This window comes from Odontesthes bonariensis, chromosome 9, assembly GCF_027942865.1.
Source record: "Odontesthes bonariensis isolate fOdoBon6 chromosome 9, fOdoBon6.hap1, whole genome shotgun sequence".
Taxonomy (NCBI): domain Eukaryota; kingdom Metazoa; phylum Chordata; class Actinopteri; order Atheriniformes; family Atherinopsidae; genus Odontesthes; species Odontesthes bonariensis.
In genome coordinates, this window is record NC_134514.1 from 22,159,974 (window position 1) to 22,178,008 (window position 18,035).

The following is an 18,035-nucleotide window of genomic DNA, read 5'->3' on the forward strand; positions in this document are numbered from 1 at the left end:
TAACGGCCAATGAGAGACGGTGAGAGCAATTTGATAACGGCACTGCACTGTGGTAGCCAATGAACGCCAAGAGGGGGCGGGACATGGTTGCGGCGCCGCTTGCTGCCGGGGAAACAGAGTGTTCAGGCTCTACGGATTTGTGCCGGTAGACTAGAAACTCCCGCCATTTCGGCAGAGAATTAACCTCTTGTTTGATTCAGGTTACTTTCCCGTAACACTTGCGAATGCTGTTGTCTGTTACCACGTAACTTCGATTACACGCACATTCAGCGACAACAGTTTAAACCAAACCAGAACAGGACTAAATTGCAAAGACTTGATTGGGACTGTGGAGTGTCAGAGATCTGCTGAACTGAGCTTTGGCCGTTGCCTCGAGTTTGATTTCGGTGACGTTCGCATCCTTTCGTGCTCATCTGAAGGAGATAAAAGTTTGCCAACTATCTCGGGACACAACTCCGGTAACACCTTTTACAACTTAAGACACTTTGTAAAACCAGTATGACACCGCGGCAAGCGAAGCTTAGGATGGTGCGATGAGGACGGCGGCAAGAAGCGCACTGTTATTGTTGTGCAACGAGATAGCGTCCAACCTGCTAGCTAACCAGCTAGCTGCTGCACGTTGAGTGCCGGGCCTGCCGGCGGTAACGTGAGACGTGCTATCTTTCAGCAGAAGTATTACGGACACTTGGATACATGCTAAGGTCATATAATTCGGTTTTATTTTACTAGTTTACTGTTTAAAAAATCAAATTTACCTCCGGCAATCGTGCCATCTCTGGATTTGACATGGCACCGCTCTTGGGCCGGAAACCGTACCCACTGGCTAAGCCGTTAGCTGAGCCACCAGGCCCGGGAGAGGAGGTCTACATCATCGAGCACACCAAGGAGGCCTTCAGGAACAAAGAGTATCCTTTAACGTGATGTTGATGCTTTGGTTTGACTTAACAAGCTAGCCGTTATGCTAGGCGTCAGGTTCTATTAAACTGTATGTCTAAATTGATGTTCACACAATTTCATGTTATGCACTGACTTGCTGGCTAAAGAATTTGACATTACCTGACATTTCCCCCCCTTAACTATTTCACCGCATGCACACAGTTTACATTGGGTGACAGGCTGGTAAGCTAACATCTACACAGCTTTGCTAATCAACTCATTGTTGCTCTTAGTTGACTATTCATCAAGTTCGTGAGAAATATGAGATTTTAAGTGGCACAAAACCCACATACATTGTGCTTTTTGAGATGTACAGTGTGTTTCACTTTCATCTTTTACGGCTCCGCTGTCAGCCCCTAATGCTAACATGGTTAGCTAGCACGCTGTTAACGTAATGTATCCCATTATGTCACAATAGCTCCTCGTCTGCCTCCACAGACTGAGGCGGCTGCCTCGCTGGCTTCAGTTAGCTTGTGTTAGCAAACAACTCTCTTTAGCTTCTTTTGTATTCTGAAGTACAACCGTAGCTGAAACCAAATCGTTGTTTTGTTACAGCCTTAATTTTTTCATACTACTTAGGCTGCCTCTAGTGTAATTTTGTGTGAACTTAACCCGCTTGTTTGTTAGTTGTTTATAAGTGTAACAACCGTCAGAGGTCCGTAGCTGTCAGCAAGGTTATGTAGCCTGTTGTGTCCGCTCAATTTGACAGAATTTAAATTGTGGTTTAAGTGATCTGAAACGTGATCGTGGCTCCCTAGGTTATCGATAGCTGCTGTAGATGAGGATTCGTCTTTTGACAGTCCTGTGATGTTCAGTGTACTTTCACGTATGTGCCTTTAATTTTGATATTTGGTTTGATTTGCCTCAGCCTGCACATGTAACTTTTCTAACTCTCTAATCACACCACAAAGTACTTGTTGAGCCATTTAGAAATGATCAGGGATGTCGGTGTAAAATGTTGGAAACTACCCATAGGCGTGTGTTATCATTTTCAGACAGAACTTTTGCTCCTTTTGATAGGAGTTTATTTATAATCTTCCATTTTGTATTCTTACCCAGCCACATAAACTTTCCCCAGCGTTGTTTGAGTTGAAGCATCCAGTTTGGTTAAGAAGCGTTTGTGCGCTGTATGATGGGTCTCCCACGTCCTGTCGTCACTGCAGTTGTTCTCAAACTTTTTCTCGTGTGCCCTCCCTCATGAACCTGCCACATACCTCACCATTTTTTTCAGTTAGTAATAATGGTAAGAAATTCAACTAATAAAAATGTCGAACTTTAGTGAAATGTCTGTAGTTGCATTAGCAAACACTCAGCTATTTATTTTGCTTGTGTAAGTCCCGATGGTTCAGCCTTATTTTCTCTAGTCAACTACTTCCCCATGGCTGTATGGCTTCAGTTTGCGAATCACTACGTTACTAGCATAAATGACACAGATGTTTAACCAATGTGGGATGTACATATAGTCTAAATGGGAGAGTGTTTCTGTCTGAATGTTGTACGTTCCTTGACAACATTTTCTACAGAGAGTACGAGGCACGCTTGCAGAGGTATAGTGAACGCATCTGGACATGCAAGAGCACAGGAAGCCTCCAGCTCACTCACAACGAAGCATGGGAGGAGGAACAAGAAGTCACGGAACTGTTAGTATTAAGAACCATCCATCTGATCCTTGCTGATTTCAGTCTCTGGTCTATATAGATTTTGCAAAGGCTGTTGCATGAATGTAGTCCATAGGTTAAGCTTTGTAGGTGGTAATACTTTGCCTTCAGATGACTTGTAGAATTCCAGTTCTCATAGATCTTAATGTGTTAATAACTGCCTGCCATTTATATCAGCTCTGCTACATAAAGAGGATCGTCTCTAGCATAACTTAGACAAAGAACCACACTCTGCCTGTGAAGGTCACACAGCTTATTGCTCTGTTACGATTGGGTAAATCTTTCACTCCTCTCAATCTAGTCAGAGGCTTTGTGATTGAGTCATCCTTGAATCTGCGGTGGCCTGGTGTCAGTTCTTTGATCCTGATCTGAGAAAACATTTGGTTGGGGAAAAAAAAGAAAAAAAAAGGGGGGGGGGGTGTACAAAACTGATCCTTCATTGTCCACTTATCACCAAACTGGTGTTTATAGGGCAGAAAAAAAGGTGTGTGCATGTGTCCTTGCAGCAAGAGGACGGTGAATCAGATTGTATGTGTGGCCCAAAGGCGATATCATAGCAAAGACGGAGCAGGGCAGCATTCAGCCACCCAAAGCTCAAGTCACTCAGGATCATAAGCTGTATTTAAGCTCTGTCTAATTATATCAGCCAGGAGATTTTACTCCCCCCTACTGGCCTCTCTCAGACCTTTGTTTCCCTGTTGTTTAATAATCAGATCTCAATGATAGCAACGCCACAGAAGTCCAAAACTGTGTCAGTGATTAGTGTTCCATTTCAGCTCAGGAGCACAGAATAATGGGATTCCAACTTTAAAACTACTTGATACATAATTATCATTTTTGGTTGACTGTTTTTTTTATTTTTTATCTAGACACTGACCATAATCTGTGTGCAGGCTTCAGGAGGAGTATCCCCAGTGGTTTGAGAAGCCAGTCCTCGAGATGGTGCACCACAACACGGTGTCTTTAGACAAACTGGTTGAAATGGCCTGGATGGAAATCCTCACAAAGTATGCGGTGGATGAAGAGTGCGACTTCCTGGTTAGTTTGACTTATGAACTGTATAAACTTGTCTGTTCTATGACAAACATCTTATGTTGCCTGTTGTATTTTTCACTCCTATGTATAGCCACTGTTGATATTTCCTTTTAAAGCACTTTACAAATATTTTTGTTTATGAATAATCTTCCTCTTAAGAGGCAGTTAGTTTCAGTTACTTTTGAAAGGTACTGAAAATGTGTAAACATTCAACCCGTTACGGTTTCGTATATCGGTCCTGTTATTGTGACACTTGAGACTTACACGACTTTTCCACTTCAGGTGGGTAAGGATAAAAGTTTACCAGGGAAAGTGGTAAAGATTCATCCCTTGGAAAACCCTGAAGGGGACCCCGGGGAGAAGAAGCTTGAAGGGGCCTGTGACTCCCCATCCAGCGACAAGGAGAACGCAAGCCAGGAGAACCAGAGGAAAGAGCCTCCGCCCCGAGACGAGGAGAACAGGAGGGAGAGTCTGAGTAAGTACCAGTCAGTGGAGAACTTGGTTGCTGTTCATAGTCGTCTTTAAGGATGGTTAATATCAAGGACACGTGGCTAATGTTTGATTATGCAGACCTGTGATTGGCTGGTTTTGTTTGGATCGGTTTTTATTTCACCTGATTACGTTCTACTTAAACAGCTCCTTTCTAAAATGTTTCTCTTCACTGTCATGTCGATTTGCTCGCTTCCAGGTGACAGAGCACGTCGTTCTCCGAGGAAACTCACCACTGCCATGAAAGAGGAAAAGAAGAGATGGGTAATGCCCAAATTCCTTCCTCATAAGTACGACGTAAAGCTCATCAATGAGGATAAGGTTTGTTCCTATACTTCAATGGGAGATAACAGTCATACTTGACAGCCTTTTCCGGAGCATCTGTCTATAAATGCTGTGTAGGGCTTATATTGGTTTATACTGACTTTGATTTCCCTTTTGACTTCTGTCATAGGTGATCTGTGATGTCCCAGCAGACAGTCTTTATAGGACGGAGCGCCCTCCTACCAAAGAGATCATCCGCTACTTTATCAGGCACAACGCTCTGAGGCTGGGCAAGGGAGAAAGTGCTCCCTGGGTTGTTGAAGATGAACTGGTGAAAAAGTTTAACCTACCCAGTAAATTCAGCGACTTTCTTCTTGATCCACACAAGGTAATCCAGTTATATTCTCTTTTATATATTTAGAGTTTTAAAGTTTTGCTCGCTTCTGGCTCACTTTTTTTTTTTTTTTTAAGTTTTTGGCAGAAAATCCCTCCTCAAAGCGTAAGAGCTTGACATCTCCTGAAGGTAAACCCAGCAAGAAGCTTAAGACGGCTGACACTCCTGGAGAGGATTCGGGAAATGAGAAGTCGGAGAAGAAGAGGAAAAAGAAGACGGATTCTCTTGGCATGCCCCTCAGTCCCACCATCTGGGGGCACATGCAGGTTAGTCGGCTCATTTCCACATTACGTTTTTCCTTTAGTTATTAAATCATCGCGGTGGGGTAAAAGCTTTGCTCAATGGGTTCTTGTGTCTTTATTTCAGAAAATAAAAATGAACGGTTCTCCACTCAAGGTAAAGAATTCCGGGAAAGGAGACGGCAAAAGCTCGACTCCCTCCACTCCGAAATCCGGCAAGAAAACGGGGGACAAAAAAGAGGGAAAGAAAAGCGGGAAGAGCGGCGACAAAAAGCTCAATGTTCTCAAAGCCTCTAAAAAAGATGGCAAAGCTGGTGCTAAATCTCCAAAGATGAAGCAGATGACTCTGCTACATCTGGCTAAGGGCACCCCTGCAGGGAGTCCCAAGAAGAGAGCCCGTAGTACCAGCCTGGGCACACCTAAACTTGGGAAGCCACTGCACCCCATGGCTCTCCACCTCCTTCGTTACTATAAAGAGAACAAGGGAAAAGAGGATAAAAAGAACTCCCTCTCCTCCCTCATCTCCAAAGCTGCAAAAACCCTGTCTGCAGATGATCGTGGCCGTCTGCCAGAGGAGCTCAAAGAGCTGGTACAGAAACGCTGGGAGCTCCTGGAGCAGAAGAAACGATGGGCGGCCATGAGTGAAGAGGAGAGGAAGGAGGAGATGAAGAAGAAGCGTCAGGAACTCAAAGAGAAGCTGAGAGAAAAGGCAAAGGAGAGACGCGAGAAGGAGATGCTGGTCCGTCGCGAACAATCGCGCAGATACGAGGACCAAGAGATCGAAGATGGCAAGACCCTGCCTACATTCAAGCTTGTAGACATGCCAGAAGGGCTGCCCAACACCCTGTTTGGCAGTGTAGCCATGGTTGTGGACTTTCTTCACTGCTATGCAGGGCTGCTGATGCCAAATGACCAATATCCCATCACAGCAGTGCCTCTGATGGAGGCCTTGGCAGGGGAGCGGTCTGGTTTTCTCTACCTGAACCGTGTGCTGGTGGTGCTGCTTCAGACGCTGCTGCAGGACGAGCTGGCCGAAGGCTACAGCGAGCTTGACATGCCCTTATCTGAGATTCCTCTTACTATGTACTCTGCGTCAGAGCTGGCGCGGTTGTGCCTGCGGCCGTGCGACGCTCACGGTGAGGAAAGCGCTCAGGGATCTGAGGACTTGGCGCCCGTGGGCGGCTATGACGATGTGGTGACCAGCGAGTTCCTGGAGAAGCTTGAAACATTCGAAGTGTTTGAGCTGAGCTCCGAGGACAAGGTCAACCTGTTGGTGGCTTTGTGCCACCGTATCCTTATGACTTACTCAGTGGAGGACCACGTCGATGCAATGCAGCAACGGTCCGCTGAGGTTTGGAAGGAGCGCCTGGCAATGCTGAAAGAGGTCAATGACCGCAAGAAGGCTGAGAAGAAAATGCGAAAGGAGCAGGAGAGCAAAGGTAGGCGGGTTCATTCGGTGTTTACCTGTGTTTGAATTGTAGCCGTAAGTCATGCAGATTCTACGGTGTTAACCTCCTCCTTTCCACAGAGCAATAACTTAATAAAGCAATGTATGCATTTTCTGGGCTCAAAGGTGAGAAGAAAAAAGAGGGGGGTGCTAAGAAGGAGAACAAGAAGGAAGTAAAAGTGGAGCCAGAGCCGGAGCCCGAGCCTGAGGATATGATCAGTTCAGTGAAGAGCCGGCGGCTGATGTCTATGCAGGCCAAGAAGGAGAAGGAGGAGCTGGACAGGCAGAAAAAAGGTAAACGAGCAGCGGTTCAGCCTTTCCAAAATGTGCCGTCTTTGGAAAAATGCAAAACAATCATCTGTATTATTCACTCAAGATGTGTAACGGCAATGGTGTTGCTCTTCTGTAGAGCGGATGGAGAAGGAGGCAGAGGAGGAACGGATGCGGAAACAGAGAGCTGCCACAGAGAGAGCCTTTCAGGATGGAATAACCAAAGCCAGACTTGTGATGCGCAGGTCTCAGCTCGGTACAGACAGAAATCATAACAGGTTGGTATTGCTTGTATATTGCATAGTATACAAAGACATCAAGCATTTTCAGTGGGAAAGAAGCTAATTGTAAACAAAAAAGTCTTTCTCTCCAGCTGTCCTTTTGTCAATGTTCTCAGACATTGGTAATAATCTGAGCACAACATTTGCCCTGTTAAATCGTATCGCAGCTGTTTAGTGCTTCAGTGTTTCTGCTCAATATATGTTTGAATTTGAATACTTCAGTGCTTAACAACACCCAAACGGAGACGAACAAGCTGACAGACCAACAGCATATTACAGAGGATTGGTCATAAAGTTTGGGCTCATCAGTGTATGTAAAACAATTGTAAGAAGTTCTAAGTCTATTAGTAACGCTAACCACGGGTTTTGTGCTGTTTTCTTTCTTAAGATACTGGGTTTTCTCTGACGTGGTTCCTGGTCTGTACATTGAGAAAGGCTGGGTCCATGAGAGCATCGACTACAGCTTCACTCCTCCACCTGAGGAGAAACCGACGGAGCCTGAGATGGAGGAAGAGGATGCTGAGGCTGAGGCTGAGGCTGAGGCTGCTCCCGATTCACAAGGTACAGTAAATACATTTATCTACACGATAATAAAAATATTCAGGCGATTTTCTTTTAAAAGTGAACTCATAATGTCACGGTTTCCAGTGTGTTTATTGTACGACTTTCCATGTAAAAGATACACCATTATTATTTAAACTTCTCGTTTTATTTATGTTGAAGGAGCTGAAAAGGACGATGGGAGTATAGACGGTGCTGTGAGTGAAGGAGCCCAGCAGGGAGCAGCACCAGATATCTGTATTGAAACTACTGTTCCCAAGCAGGGACAGAATCTTTGGTGAGAGTCTGCGGTCTCGTCTGTTTTGTCCTCATTTCTAACTTGCTCTTTTCAGTTTTCTAATGCTCCTGCTTTTTGAATCCAGGTTTGTTGTCGACAGCCCAACAGAGCTGGACGAGCTGGTGGAAAGTCTTCATTCTCAGGGGGTCAGAGAAAGTGAACTGAAGACAAAGATCCAAAGCAGGTGAATGGGCTCTTATTATCGGAGATAATTACTTTAGCATACGGGTATCTAGTCCTGTGACTTTAAAACGCTGTTTAGAGTTTTGCTTTAGGTGACCTTTTTATCTGGAAACCAACAGCAAACTTACGAGCGTTAGATTAAACATGAAGCTGAATTTGAAACTGAGGATTTTGCTGTTTCAGGTATCATGACATCCTACACTCCATCCATTTGGCCCGTAAGAGCAAACAGGGCCTCAGGACCTGTGATGGCTACGCAGAGCTGCTCAAATACATGCGTAGTGACATCCAGGAAATAGCCTCCAGACTCCAGAAAGGGGGCCTGGGATACCTTGATGATGACATAAACATTAAGGATCAGGTGAGTCTGACTTCATACTCTATTTTAACACTTATGTTCACTCAGGACTGTTGAATTTTTTACAATCTTCTTTCACCAAATAAGATATTCATGCCTGTCAGGATAAACACATTAAACCGGCTGGTAAAATTGCTGTATTTAGAATATGTCTATTACTAAGTAGTTGGTTTGGAAGAATCTGAGGAAATCTAATGGCCGATTTGTTTTTGCACACGTCACAAAAGTGTTTAACTGCTTTACAAGCTATTAAAACCTACACAGACTTTAAAATTGATCCGTTTTAGTTGTTTTTGTGAAGCAGACATTTTATTAGAGCCTCTTGTCATATGTCTAAGTCATATCTTCGTCTCTGTTCACAGTTGAAAGACATGGAGAGCTTGAAAGACTTTGGCGAGTGCGTCATCACTATTCAGGCCTGTGTAATCAAAAAGTTCCTGCAGGGGTTCATGGCCCCCAAGCAGAAAAAGAAGAAAAAGCAGGGAGGCGAGGAAAGCAGCAAGGCCGAAGAGGTGGACGAGGAGAAGAGACTGGCAGAGGAGGCCAGAGTAAGAGACCAGAGATCATTACCATCAAAAAGCCAGTAAATGAGATTTAAAAAAAAAAAAAAAAGAGAAGTAAATAAATGTGCAATATTCAACCTTTCCCCATCAGGTAGCGACAGCGGTAGAGAAGTGGAAGACGGCTATCAGGGAAGCTCAGACCTTATCCCGCATGCACGTGCTGCTGGGAATGCTGGACGCTTGCATAAAGTGGGACATGTCTGCAGAGAACGCTCGCTGCAAAGTGTGTCGCAGGAAAGGTGAGAAATGTCTCCCACTGTTAGATTTGTGTGCAGACTGACAAACACGGGAAGCTCCGTGATGTCACTTAGGTTTCTGTGCTCTGACTGTAATTACATGCAGTTCATAAACTACATCTGAGACCTCAACACAGCCAGTGACTTGTGGAAATAGGCTTTTTTTTCCTCTTTTTTTCTTTCCCTTTTCTGAATTTGTTTTTGCTGAATCTGTGTTATCTGAATTACTGTGTTATCTGCATTAAAACTTGGCCAGTCATAGACAGTCAGTGATTCTCTACCCAAACAACTTTCCACTCCCTGTTCAGTGCTCGGGCAGAACTCGTCTCTGCTGAGGCTGATGGAGTCTAGGACCAGATCCAGACAGGGCGGCGGCAGCACGAAGCTCAGAGCAGAACAGACTAGTTGGGTCAGACAGGTCTACATACAGAGTCAACAGCTGTGCCAGCCTACAGGTGAACCTGTGGTGAAAAGAGAACAGAATCTCAGACACAAGGAAAATGCATTAGAGGGATGCGGGGGTCCTTTCAGGGAGTGAAGACCTGAAAAATCGAGAGGATTTCGGAAGAAAAATGTGGGAATACCACATCATTTCCAGATCAAACTTGGCATAAAAATAAGGAACTCTTTCTCAGTCTTACAGTTTGTTCTTATCTCTTCAAGGTGATGATGAGAAACTCATCCTCTGTGATGAGTGCAACAAGGCCTTCCATTTATTCTGCCTGCGACCGGCTCTGTACCGCATTCCTGCTGGAGAGTGGCTGTGCCCGGCCTGCCAGCCCACCGTGGCCAGACGTGGCTCCCGTTCAAGGTAACTGCCGGCCTGTTCCACATTTTCCATATGAGCTGTTATACTACAGCAAGGCAACTGAGAAGTTGATTACTCAGTCAGAAGTCTGGAGGTAGCACTTCGTTTAACATGTTATGCTGCGTGTACACCAAGAGCGACCTCTGCTACCTGGTAGCGGAGGTCGCTGGAGAAGCTTCGCTTGTGAATTTGCTTTGGTAGCTTTGGTAGCTCGTGACGTCACATTTAGAATGTTCAATTCTTAAAGGCCCCGCGGCTGTGCAGCACCCCCGCGGGAAAAAAAAAAAGGAGGAAAGTGAGGGCAGGGACACGAATAAACGTGTTGTAATTTACAATTTGTTATACAAAATATACATCACATTACAAATGATGTAAAACTACATTAGGTACACCTGAGAAGAGCAGGAATAGCAGAGGCAGCTGTGAAAAAGAAACTAAATTCGAAATAAAATCCGCAATAAATCCGAAATAAAACTTAATTGCAGTGAGAAAGGTATGCGTGGGGTTACTACACTATTGTATTGAAGCACTCGACACGGCAATTGCAACAGTCTCAGGATTAAACGACTATTGTTTGGATAGGAACTAAAGTTTACACATCTGTTTCCGCGAACCCCGCGGATTGTCGGACCACTACAATCTGTGGATTGTCATTGGTTTTCGCCGAAACGCGTCATAGCTCATTACCATAAAGTTAGCTGGAGTTTAATCGCTCGAATCCGCTCTGGTCGCTCAGGAAGCTTCGCCACTGGAGAATCCGCTTTGGTAGCGCAGGTAGCTCACCCTCCATAGAGAAATAATGATTTCCGGCGCTCAGGTAGCGTAGGTCGCTCTTGGTGTACACGCAGCATTACAGGCGCGCTGTTGTTTGGTTTAGGGTGGAGATTTAGGCGGGGACTATTATCTGCGTGTATACATTATACTGTAATATGTTCACACTGCATTAAGATTAGTAAGGGTCCTGTAAAGGTAACAACTGAAAAGAAAAAAGCCAGTCTTCATGTTTTGCTTCACTTGTTTCCTTTTGTTATTTATTTATTTTTTTTTTTCGTAAAAGTTTTTCACATTTCATCTGCAGGAACTATAACCAAGACACAGATGAAGAAGAGAGCGAGGAGGAGTCTGAAGAGGAAGACTCCGAGGAGGATGAAGAGGATGAGGAAGAGAATGACTACAAAGCCATGGGGCACAGCTGTGAGTATCTTCAAAACAAACGAGCTCGCAGTCATCCACCCGAGGACAAAAAGTTTTTCTGTCCGCGTAACGGCTCAGCACAAAAAGTCTCGGCCCATCCAGGTTGTTCGTTCCATGAAACTATGGCATGAGACAAAGAATACAGTAAGGAGGGGGAGTTGTCTAAAAGCAGATCTGTTGGTTTTGGTTAAAGGGATCTTTGGTGCAAATGGAATGAGAGGAATGCTGAGGGGGGATTTCAGGCCCTGTTTTCTTTCCGTCTCTATTGTCTGTGTGTTGTCATGTAGCACAGCTCAGGTCTGAACCTTGCTTTGGATGTCTCACTCTGGCTTAACTGAGGGTATGTGGCAGGATGATCCCCCTCTGTCAGCTCAGGCCTGCTGGTCAAAACGAACAATAAAGAAATTCAGCTCATCAGTTCATGGGAGGACGTTGGTGCCCCTATGACCTGATTATTTTTGTCATTTCTAATGTGCAGCTCGGCTACAGCCAATTGGGCATCGGTTGAGCTAATGTTTTGGAATTCTTTACCAGCATTGTCCCGTGCACATGCTGATTTCTTCTTGTTTTTATGTTGTCCTCATCACTTCATTCTTGCTTTACAGTGAGACCAAGGAAAAAAACGAAGCAGTCCTCATCGCGCCAGAAAAGCTTGAAGAGCAAACCCAAGAAGCCGACCTCCTCAAGCAGTCAGAGCAAGCAGAGGACGGGTCCCAACAGCCCCGCAGACATCGACGAACTGGTACGAAATCCCATTCATTTAAGAATGAAAGAACACATTGGGCAGGAACTGCATCATATTCCAGGGCTCAGCAGATGTTTGGCGTCAACGTTTGGTTCTTAACGGTTGCTGTTGCTCGTTTCTGCAGGTGCGACAAAGTTCCCAAACTGGCGTTCGCAGGCAGGTGCTGGAGCTGGAGAGGTGTGAGGAAATCCTCAAGAAACTGCTGAAGTTCCGCTACAGCTGGCCTTTCAGGTGAGCTAAAAATGTCATCAGTTTTCACTCTTACGGAGAGGTGGAGCCACCCAACGATTTGGGTATCGACTATTTGTAACGCCTTCTCGTTAAACAACTCGATACCATCTGCCGACCTTCTGAAAACACAGTAAGTAGTAGATCCTGTCGGAGTGGGTTCCCCCGAGGATGATATTTTGCCACGATGCCACACAATGTGAAAACAGTACTACAAAATACACAATACTACAAAGCAAGAATTAAGCCATTACAGCCACAGCCAAAACTCAGCTGGTGCTGTTTTCACCCTCTGAGACGGTATGTGTGTGTTTCTTTGTGTTTGTGTCATCCTGGCAAATTGTTGTGTTGGAGAACAGCTGCGAACATTTCAGACATTTTTATTTCCTTTCCAACTCTGAAAATAGAGTGGTGATCACGGGGAGTAGTGAAGAACCAAAGTTTAACATCGTCTTCCGATCGTTTCAAAGTACATGCGTTCACCTGGACCCGAAATGCAGCTGTTTGTACTGGGGTTGTGTAAACTTGAATGAAGTCTGTTGGAGTGTAAAGTTCATGCACAAAACTGGTGGGAACACTGGCAGGTAAAATGAACCCTGAACTTAACTTGGTCAAGAAATTCTGATCAAATGTGTCAGAAAAGGGATATTAAGCTTTTTATCTTTTGTTGTTTTTGGTGTTCCTGAGAATTCTGTGTTGAGAGGGGTGTTTTACTGGGAATCCTCATGAAATCTCACTAATACCTGCATGCTTTGCCTGCTTTCAGGGAGGCGGTTTCTCCAGAGGAGGCAGAAGACTATCTGGACATCATCTCCCAACCCATGGATTTCCAGACCATGCTGGGCAAGTTCAGCCAGGGTTCATACCGCCACGCCCAGGACTTCCTGGAAGACGTGAAGCTGGTCTTCGCCAATGCTGAGGAGTACAACCAGCAGGGCAGCACGGTGCTCTCCTGTATGGTCAAGACGGAGCAGACGTTGACAGAGCTGCTTCAGAAGCTGCTGCCTGGCCTCAGCTACCTCCGCCGGCGTTCTCGCAAACGCGTCAGCCAAGCGCAAGCCACTTCTGAGGAGGAGGAGGAAGAGGAGGAGGAAGAAGATGAAGATCAGGAAGATGAAGAACAGGAAGAGGAGCCCAAGAAGAAGATGCAGAATGGCAAATCAAACGGGAGGAAAACCAGAAATAATCAGAGGGAGAAGAATGAGGAGAGCGAAAGCCAGGAAGATGATGAAGATGATGATGATGGCAGGAGAAGAAGTAAGAGGACCCCTAACACCTCGGGCAGGAGGGATTACAGGGAGCAGGATAGCGATGACGAGCGGGACACGCGAAGAACTCGTCAACGGGGGGTTCGGGGCGACACCGACGGGGCGAGCAGCGACGAGGAGCGGTCCAGCCAGCAGCGACATTCCAAGAGACAGAAACGCTCGTGAAATCCACGGTGCTGCTTTGTATTTCATCTCTTTATTTGCTTTAGAAACGTCTGTCCCGCTCCCCTGAAAAGTGACCACACGCTCTCCTCCTCCTCCCTCCAGCACGACCGAATCCTCAGAAGGACTCTTTTGTTTTTTTTTTCCTTTCTTTTTTTGTGTTGTTGAATTTGTTCATATTTTGAAAAAGAGAAGAAAACCAATTTATATTTGTAACCTGTTAAATATTGGTAATATGTTGGTTTTTTTTGTTAAATCTTTATCTTTTTCAACCTAGAAAATTTGATATTTACAATGATGGAGTTGATCCTCTTTAGCTTTTCAAGACTCTTTGATTTAAATTTCTATTCCAAGTCAACCTCCTTGCACACGAGTGTCATTTGGCTTCACTGTTGCCCATTTAGATTTCCTCTCTGTGAACATCAGTGCGGTGTAATAAGAGGTTCAGTCACAGATGGTAAAGCCACCACCTCGAAGGTATTTTTCAGCTGCCAGATGTTTCTCCCACAGGCATCTTGTTAAATGCTACTGTGTTTTGAACTCGCTACACGAGATGGCGCCCATGTACCTAAATCCCTCTTCTTTTTTTTTTTTTTGTGCTTAAAAACAGTGCTGATGGCTGTCACCTCACCAGTAAATTGCCCTTTTTAACAAGTCATCTAGTCACCAAGCTTACCTTTTTGGTTATTACAAACCTACACATAAACATGGGGGGGATTTTTACAAGCTGTAGGTTTTTTTCAATCTTCTTCTTTCCACAAACCCACTGTCGAAGTCGTGGAGAATAACTACATTGAAACTGCAGATCACACATCATGACGTTGATTTAGAAAAATAAATAAACAAAAAACTAAAAAAACGTGCTTCAGCGCAGCTCTCGGTGCCGGGACGTTTTCAGGAACCTGACTCGGAGTCTCGTCTTTGCTCGCAGAGCTGCGCAGCCTCTTCCTCCTCTTCCTCCTCCTCTGTAGTGCCCTGCCACTTTAAAACACCCGGTACCTCAACTGAACCACCAGTTTGCACTCCTATGTAAAGTGTACCTATTATGCCAGCAGCTGCAGGACCATACTTTTAAGATTATGTGCATAAACATTTGTAAACAGTGTTTAAAACAACCAAAGTGATGTTTGTTAAGAAAATGGGCATTTTTGAATATTTGATATTTTTTGCACATTTTATTTGGTATTGTAAATGATAACTTGTTAGTGGATGGTAATCGCATCCAGTTAATTGCAAAGGTTGAACCAGGGCTCTCCCAGTCCGCACGGAGAATTCGGCACTTGTACATTTTATAGCCAACGTAATATCTCTGTCGTTCAGTTAAATGGATTTAGGGATGCAAACGCGTGGGTCGAGCAGCTCTTCAGAGGAATTTGAAGGTTTTCCAGGACGCTATCCTGGTTCAGTCACCTGGTGGCGCCCTCTCCCTGCTCTTTGAATACCCGCATCCCAGCGGTCAGATGCACTCGGTCGCAGCGCTGCTGGCTGGGCTGTAACATCTGACTCACTGCTGTGTGCTCTCGCTGGGTTTCAAAGGGCAGGGGAGCTTCACAGTGCTTGTGTTTTGTAGGAACTTCTACAGACTCATTTTTATAGTAAACACAATAGCCACTAAATGGAAGAACTCCATCTCAAAAGTGGAGAAGTTATATTAGGGTGAGGTTGCCAGCATTGTGGGTGTATATATATATACATATTTGTGTATACTGATAAGGCAGTGGTTGGTTTGCCCTCTTCTGTCTACTGTGCTGTTTGCTTGTTGTTTACTTGTGCTGTTATCAACCAGACTTTCCCGTTTCCATTTGGCCACTAATTATTTTTTCCCAGTCCGTTATATTTGGTTGAAATTTGGCTTTATTCCCGACATGGTAAACCATCGTTGGAAATCACCGTTCTAATCGTTTGACTTCTGAACAAACAAGCAAAAGGTGACTGCCCTTCTCCAAGTGAGATCCGACTGTAAATGCTTTCTTTATTATTGGAGGAACTGCAAAATTCTTTTACACTTCCTTTTTTATATATATATTTATAGTCTAAAGCTGGGTTTGGGCAGGTTCGGAGGACTTACATGTAAAGAATTTCCAATAAAGGCTATGGACAAATACTCTAGTTCTCCCTGATTTATTTGTGCTGACTTGATGAGTGCCCCCCCCCCGGGTCAGACCGACAAAAATCACTGCCATCTGTAATCCTTGACGAGACCATAAAAAGGGAGGAAAGCAGGCTGGCCTTGATGACTGACTTATGTCTTTACTTTTTAATAAAACATCAAACAGTTGGGCCTCTCTCTGGTGTCGCCTCTTTACTCGGAGCCGCTGGGTTGTTGCTCTCAAACATGACACGTTGAAGCCAAAGCTGACAGTAAATGATCGAATCACTCATCTGCAGGAGAATGAACAATTCTGTCATGAAAACATACCGTTCAGATCTAACCTTGACTTCGGGGTGGCATCTGAACTAGTTGTGGATGAGACTGAAGGAAAAAAACTCCAGGGTGAGAGCAGTCTGACCTCGTTTCATGTGTCTTCCCAGGTAGTAGATGCCAGCTGTGATCCCACAGTGAGACGGCCAGTGTAAGATCTGTGATATATGGGGGAGAGGCGAGTGCAAGGAGGACTGCAGGACCTTATGAAATATCTAGTAGTGAGGTGGTGACAGCCTGTGAGCCATCTGTAATTTGGCAACAGGTGTAGAGGCTAAGATGGATCAGAGTAAAGGTCAGAGATGTGAAAAGTCAGTGGAAACAGCTCTTGATTAGTGGCAGTTCAAGAAAGCAACCTCGGCTGCATTCAGCTATCATAAACCTTAAATGATCTTTCACTTTCTTGACTTTTATTGACTTTCCTGCATTTCAATAAAATCCAGTATAGCTAAGTTGGGTCAATTAAATCAATCCACACATGAATACTTGCAGCACTTTGAGCTTTAAAAGAGGAAAAAGGCTGCAGGTCCCATAAGCTTCCCTAAAGAGAAAAGTTAAAAAGCAGACTGATGTCATAATGAACCATAAGCCTTAAGGAGAAATCACATAGTCTCTTCTGTTGTTAATTTTCAGACACGGTTTCAACCCAGCTTAACTGTTTTCCCTAACAGTGCTTTAAACCAAAATGAACCCTTCGTGCTTTGAATGAACTTCTGCTGAACCCTGAGAAGTGGATCGCTTTTCTCTCAGGACGCTCTTTAGCATTTAAGAATCCGTTGGTTACTCAAATGAAACGGAATACAGTTGAGATATAGTAGAAGCTGGGAGTCCTTATCGGCCTCTTTCCAAACTGGACGAAACGGGTCATTCCTCACACGGTTCCATCCTACACAGTGGAGCACGCATGAGTCAGCCAGCTCTCCCTGCTGAGGGCAGCTCGCTGCTTGCACAGGTATGGAGGCCAAAAGGTCCAGGCAAAGTTCAAACACGAGTAAATAAAGTGAAAGCGTCCCTAACCATGTCTTGATGGTGTTCTTATTAATAGCCTGGCATCACGCTGAACTTTTTTAGCCATGTTGATGACATGGCGCAATGTTTCAGACTGAAATATCTCAACAGCTATTGGATGGATTGCTGTGAAATTTGTTGACATAATTGCCTCCCTCTGGATGAAACATTTCCTATCATGTCACGAACTGCTGCGTGTGGGGCAGAATGACTCCATTTAATTCTACTTTAGCAACCAAATTCCTGTTAAACAACTCGGTGCTTCACTCTAAGATTGTGTTCTTTTTGTTTTAATTTATTTCAGAGCTAAAAACCAAAGAGTGAAAAATAAAAAAGATCTCAGCACTCTTGACGTTTATTGGGTAAGAGGAACTATCATGAATTTTTTAGGGTAGCTCGTGATCTCTCCTGATCGAGCAAACTCTCAGAGTGACCTTTGAACCCAGTACAAACTGGCAGAAGCAGAGTGTGAGAGATCCATCCACACACAGCGCTGGGATGTGTACGAATAGAGCGGAGCAGCCTTCCCCATGCAAATATTTACCTCTGGTCCCAGCCGGGGCAGAGGTCGTGAGGCATGGCGCGTGTCTCGCGCTCTCATTCCAAACTGAGATGAACCTGACCATGTTGCTGGGTTTGACACTTGTAAAGTTGTAGCGTTCATTCTTACTGGGATTTTTTGTTTCTTATGTCCTCTGCTCTTTTTTTTTGCTGGTGCTTTTGTATTTAAGGGTCAGTGCTACATTTTTTCTCTTATTCTTGGTGCGTTTTTGGATCCCACAGAAACGATTTGATGCGCTTTAATCAATTTGTGTTTGCAGCAGTTATTAGGAGCATTCAGACCTCTCACATCGCAGAAGTGATGCATGAGTGTACCGCAGGGGGTTTTAGTACTGTTGGGCATGGTCACAGTTTTTAACAATTATGCATAAAATTGAAATGTTTTGGAAATCAATGTGAAGGGTCAATAAAAGGTCAATAAATTGAATTTGATGATAAAATTGGCCAC

At 44.6% G+C, this 18,035-nt stretch overlaps 1 protein-coding gene across 1 annotated transcript; it reads left to right on the forward strand.

The window, feature by feature from the left end:
- Window positions 1-124: 124 nt before the first annotated feature.
- baz1b (bromodomain adjacent to zinc finger domain, 1B) lies at window positions 125-15,700 on the forward strand. Its single transcript, XM_075473639.1, has 21 exons — window positions 125-905; window positions 2,460-2,576; window positions 3,488-3,632; window positions 3,912-4,104; window positions 4,318-4,439; window positions 4,573-4,770; window positions 4,854-5,042; window positions 5,143-6,454; window positions 6,589-6,756; window positions 6,872-7,010; window positions 7,402-7,574; window positions 7,737-7,851; window positions 7,937-8,035; window positions 8,218-8,395; window positions 8,755-8,940; window positions 9,047-9,194; window positions 9,855-10,002; window positions 11,078-11,193; window positions 11,799-11,935; window positions 12,063-12,169; window positions 12,933-15,700. The coding sequence occupies exons 1-21, from the start codon at window positions 787-789 to the stop codon at window positions 13,597-13,599; spliced, it is 4,776 nt and encodes a 1,591-aa protein (XP_075329754.1). The 5' UTR covers window positions 125-786; the 3' UTR covers window positions 13,600-15,700.
- Window positions 15,701-18,035: the final 2,335 nt, after the last annotated feature.

What these genes read in the sequence shown, in the direction of transcription:
- baz1b (XM_075473639.1), top strand. Translation starts at nt 787, where the DNA reads ATGGCACCGCTCTTGGGCCGGAAACCGTACCCACTGGCTAAGCCGTTA. An exon ending in AGCTCATCAATGAGGATAAG is followed by an intron (nt 4,440 to 4,572) that starts GTTTGTTCCTAT and finishes CTTCTGTCATAG; the next exon opens with GTGATCTGTGATGTCCCAGC. An exon ending in CCGCAGACATCGACGAACTG is followed by an intron (nt 11,936 to 12,062) that starts GTACGAAATCCC and finishes TCGTTTCTGCAG; the next exon opens with GTGCGACAAAGTTCCCAAAC.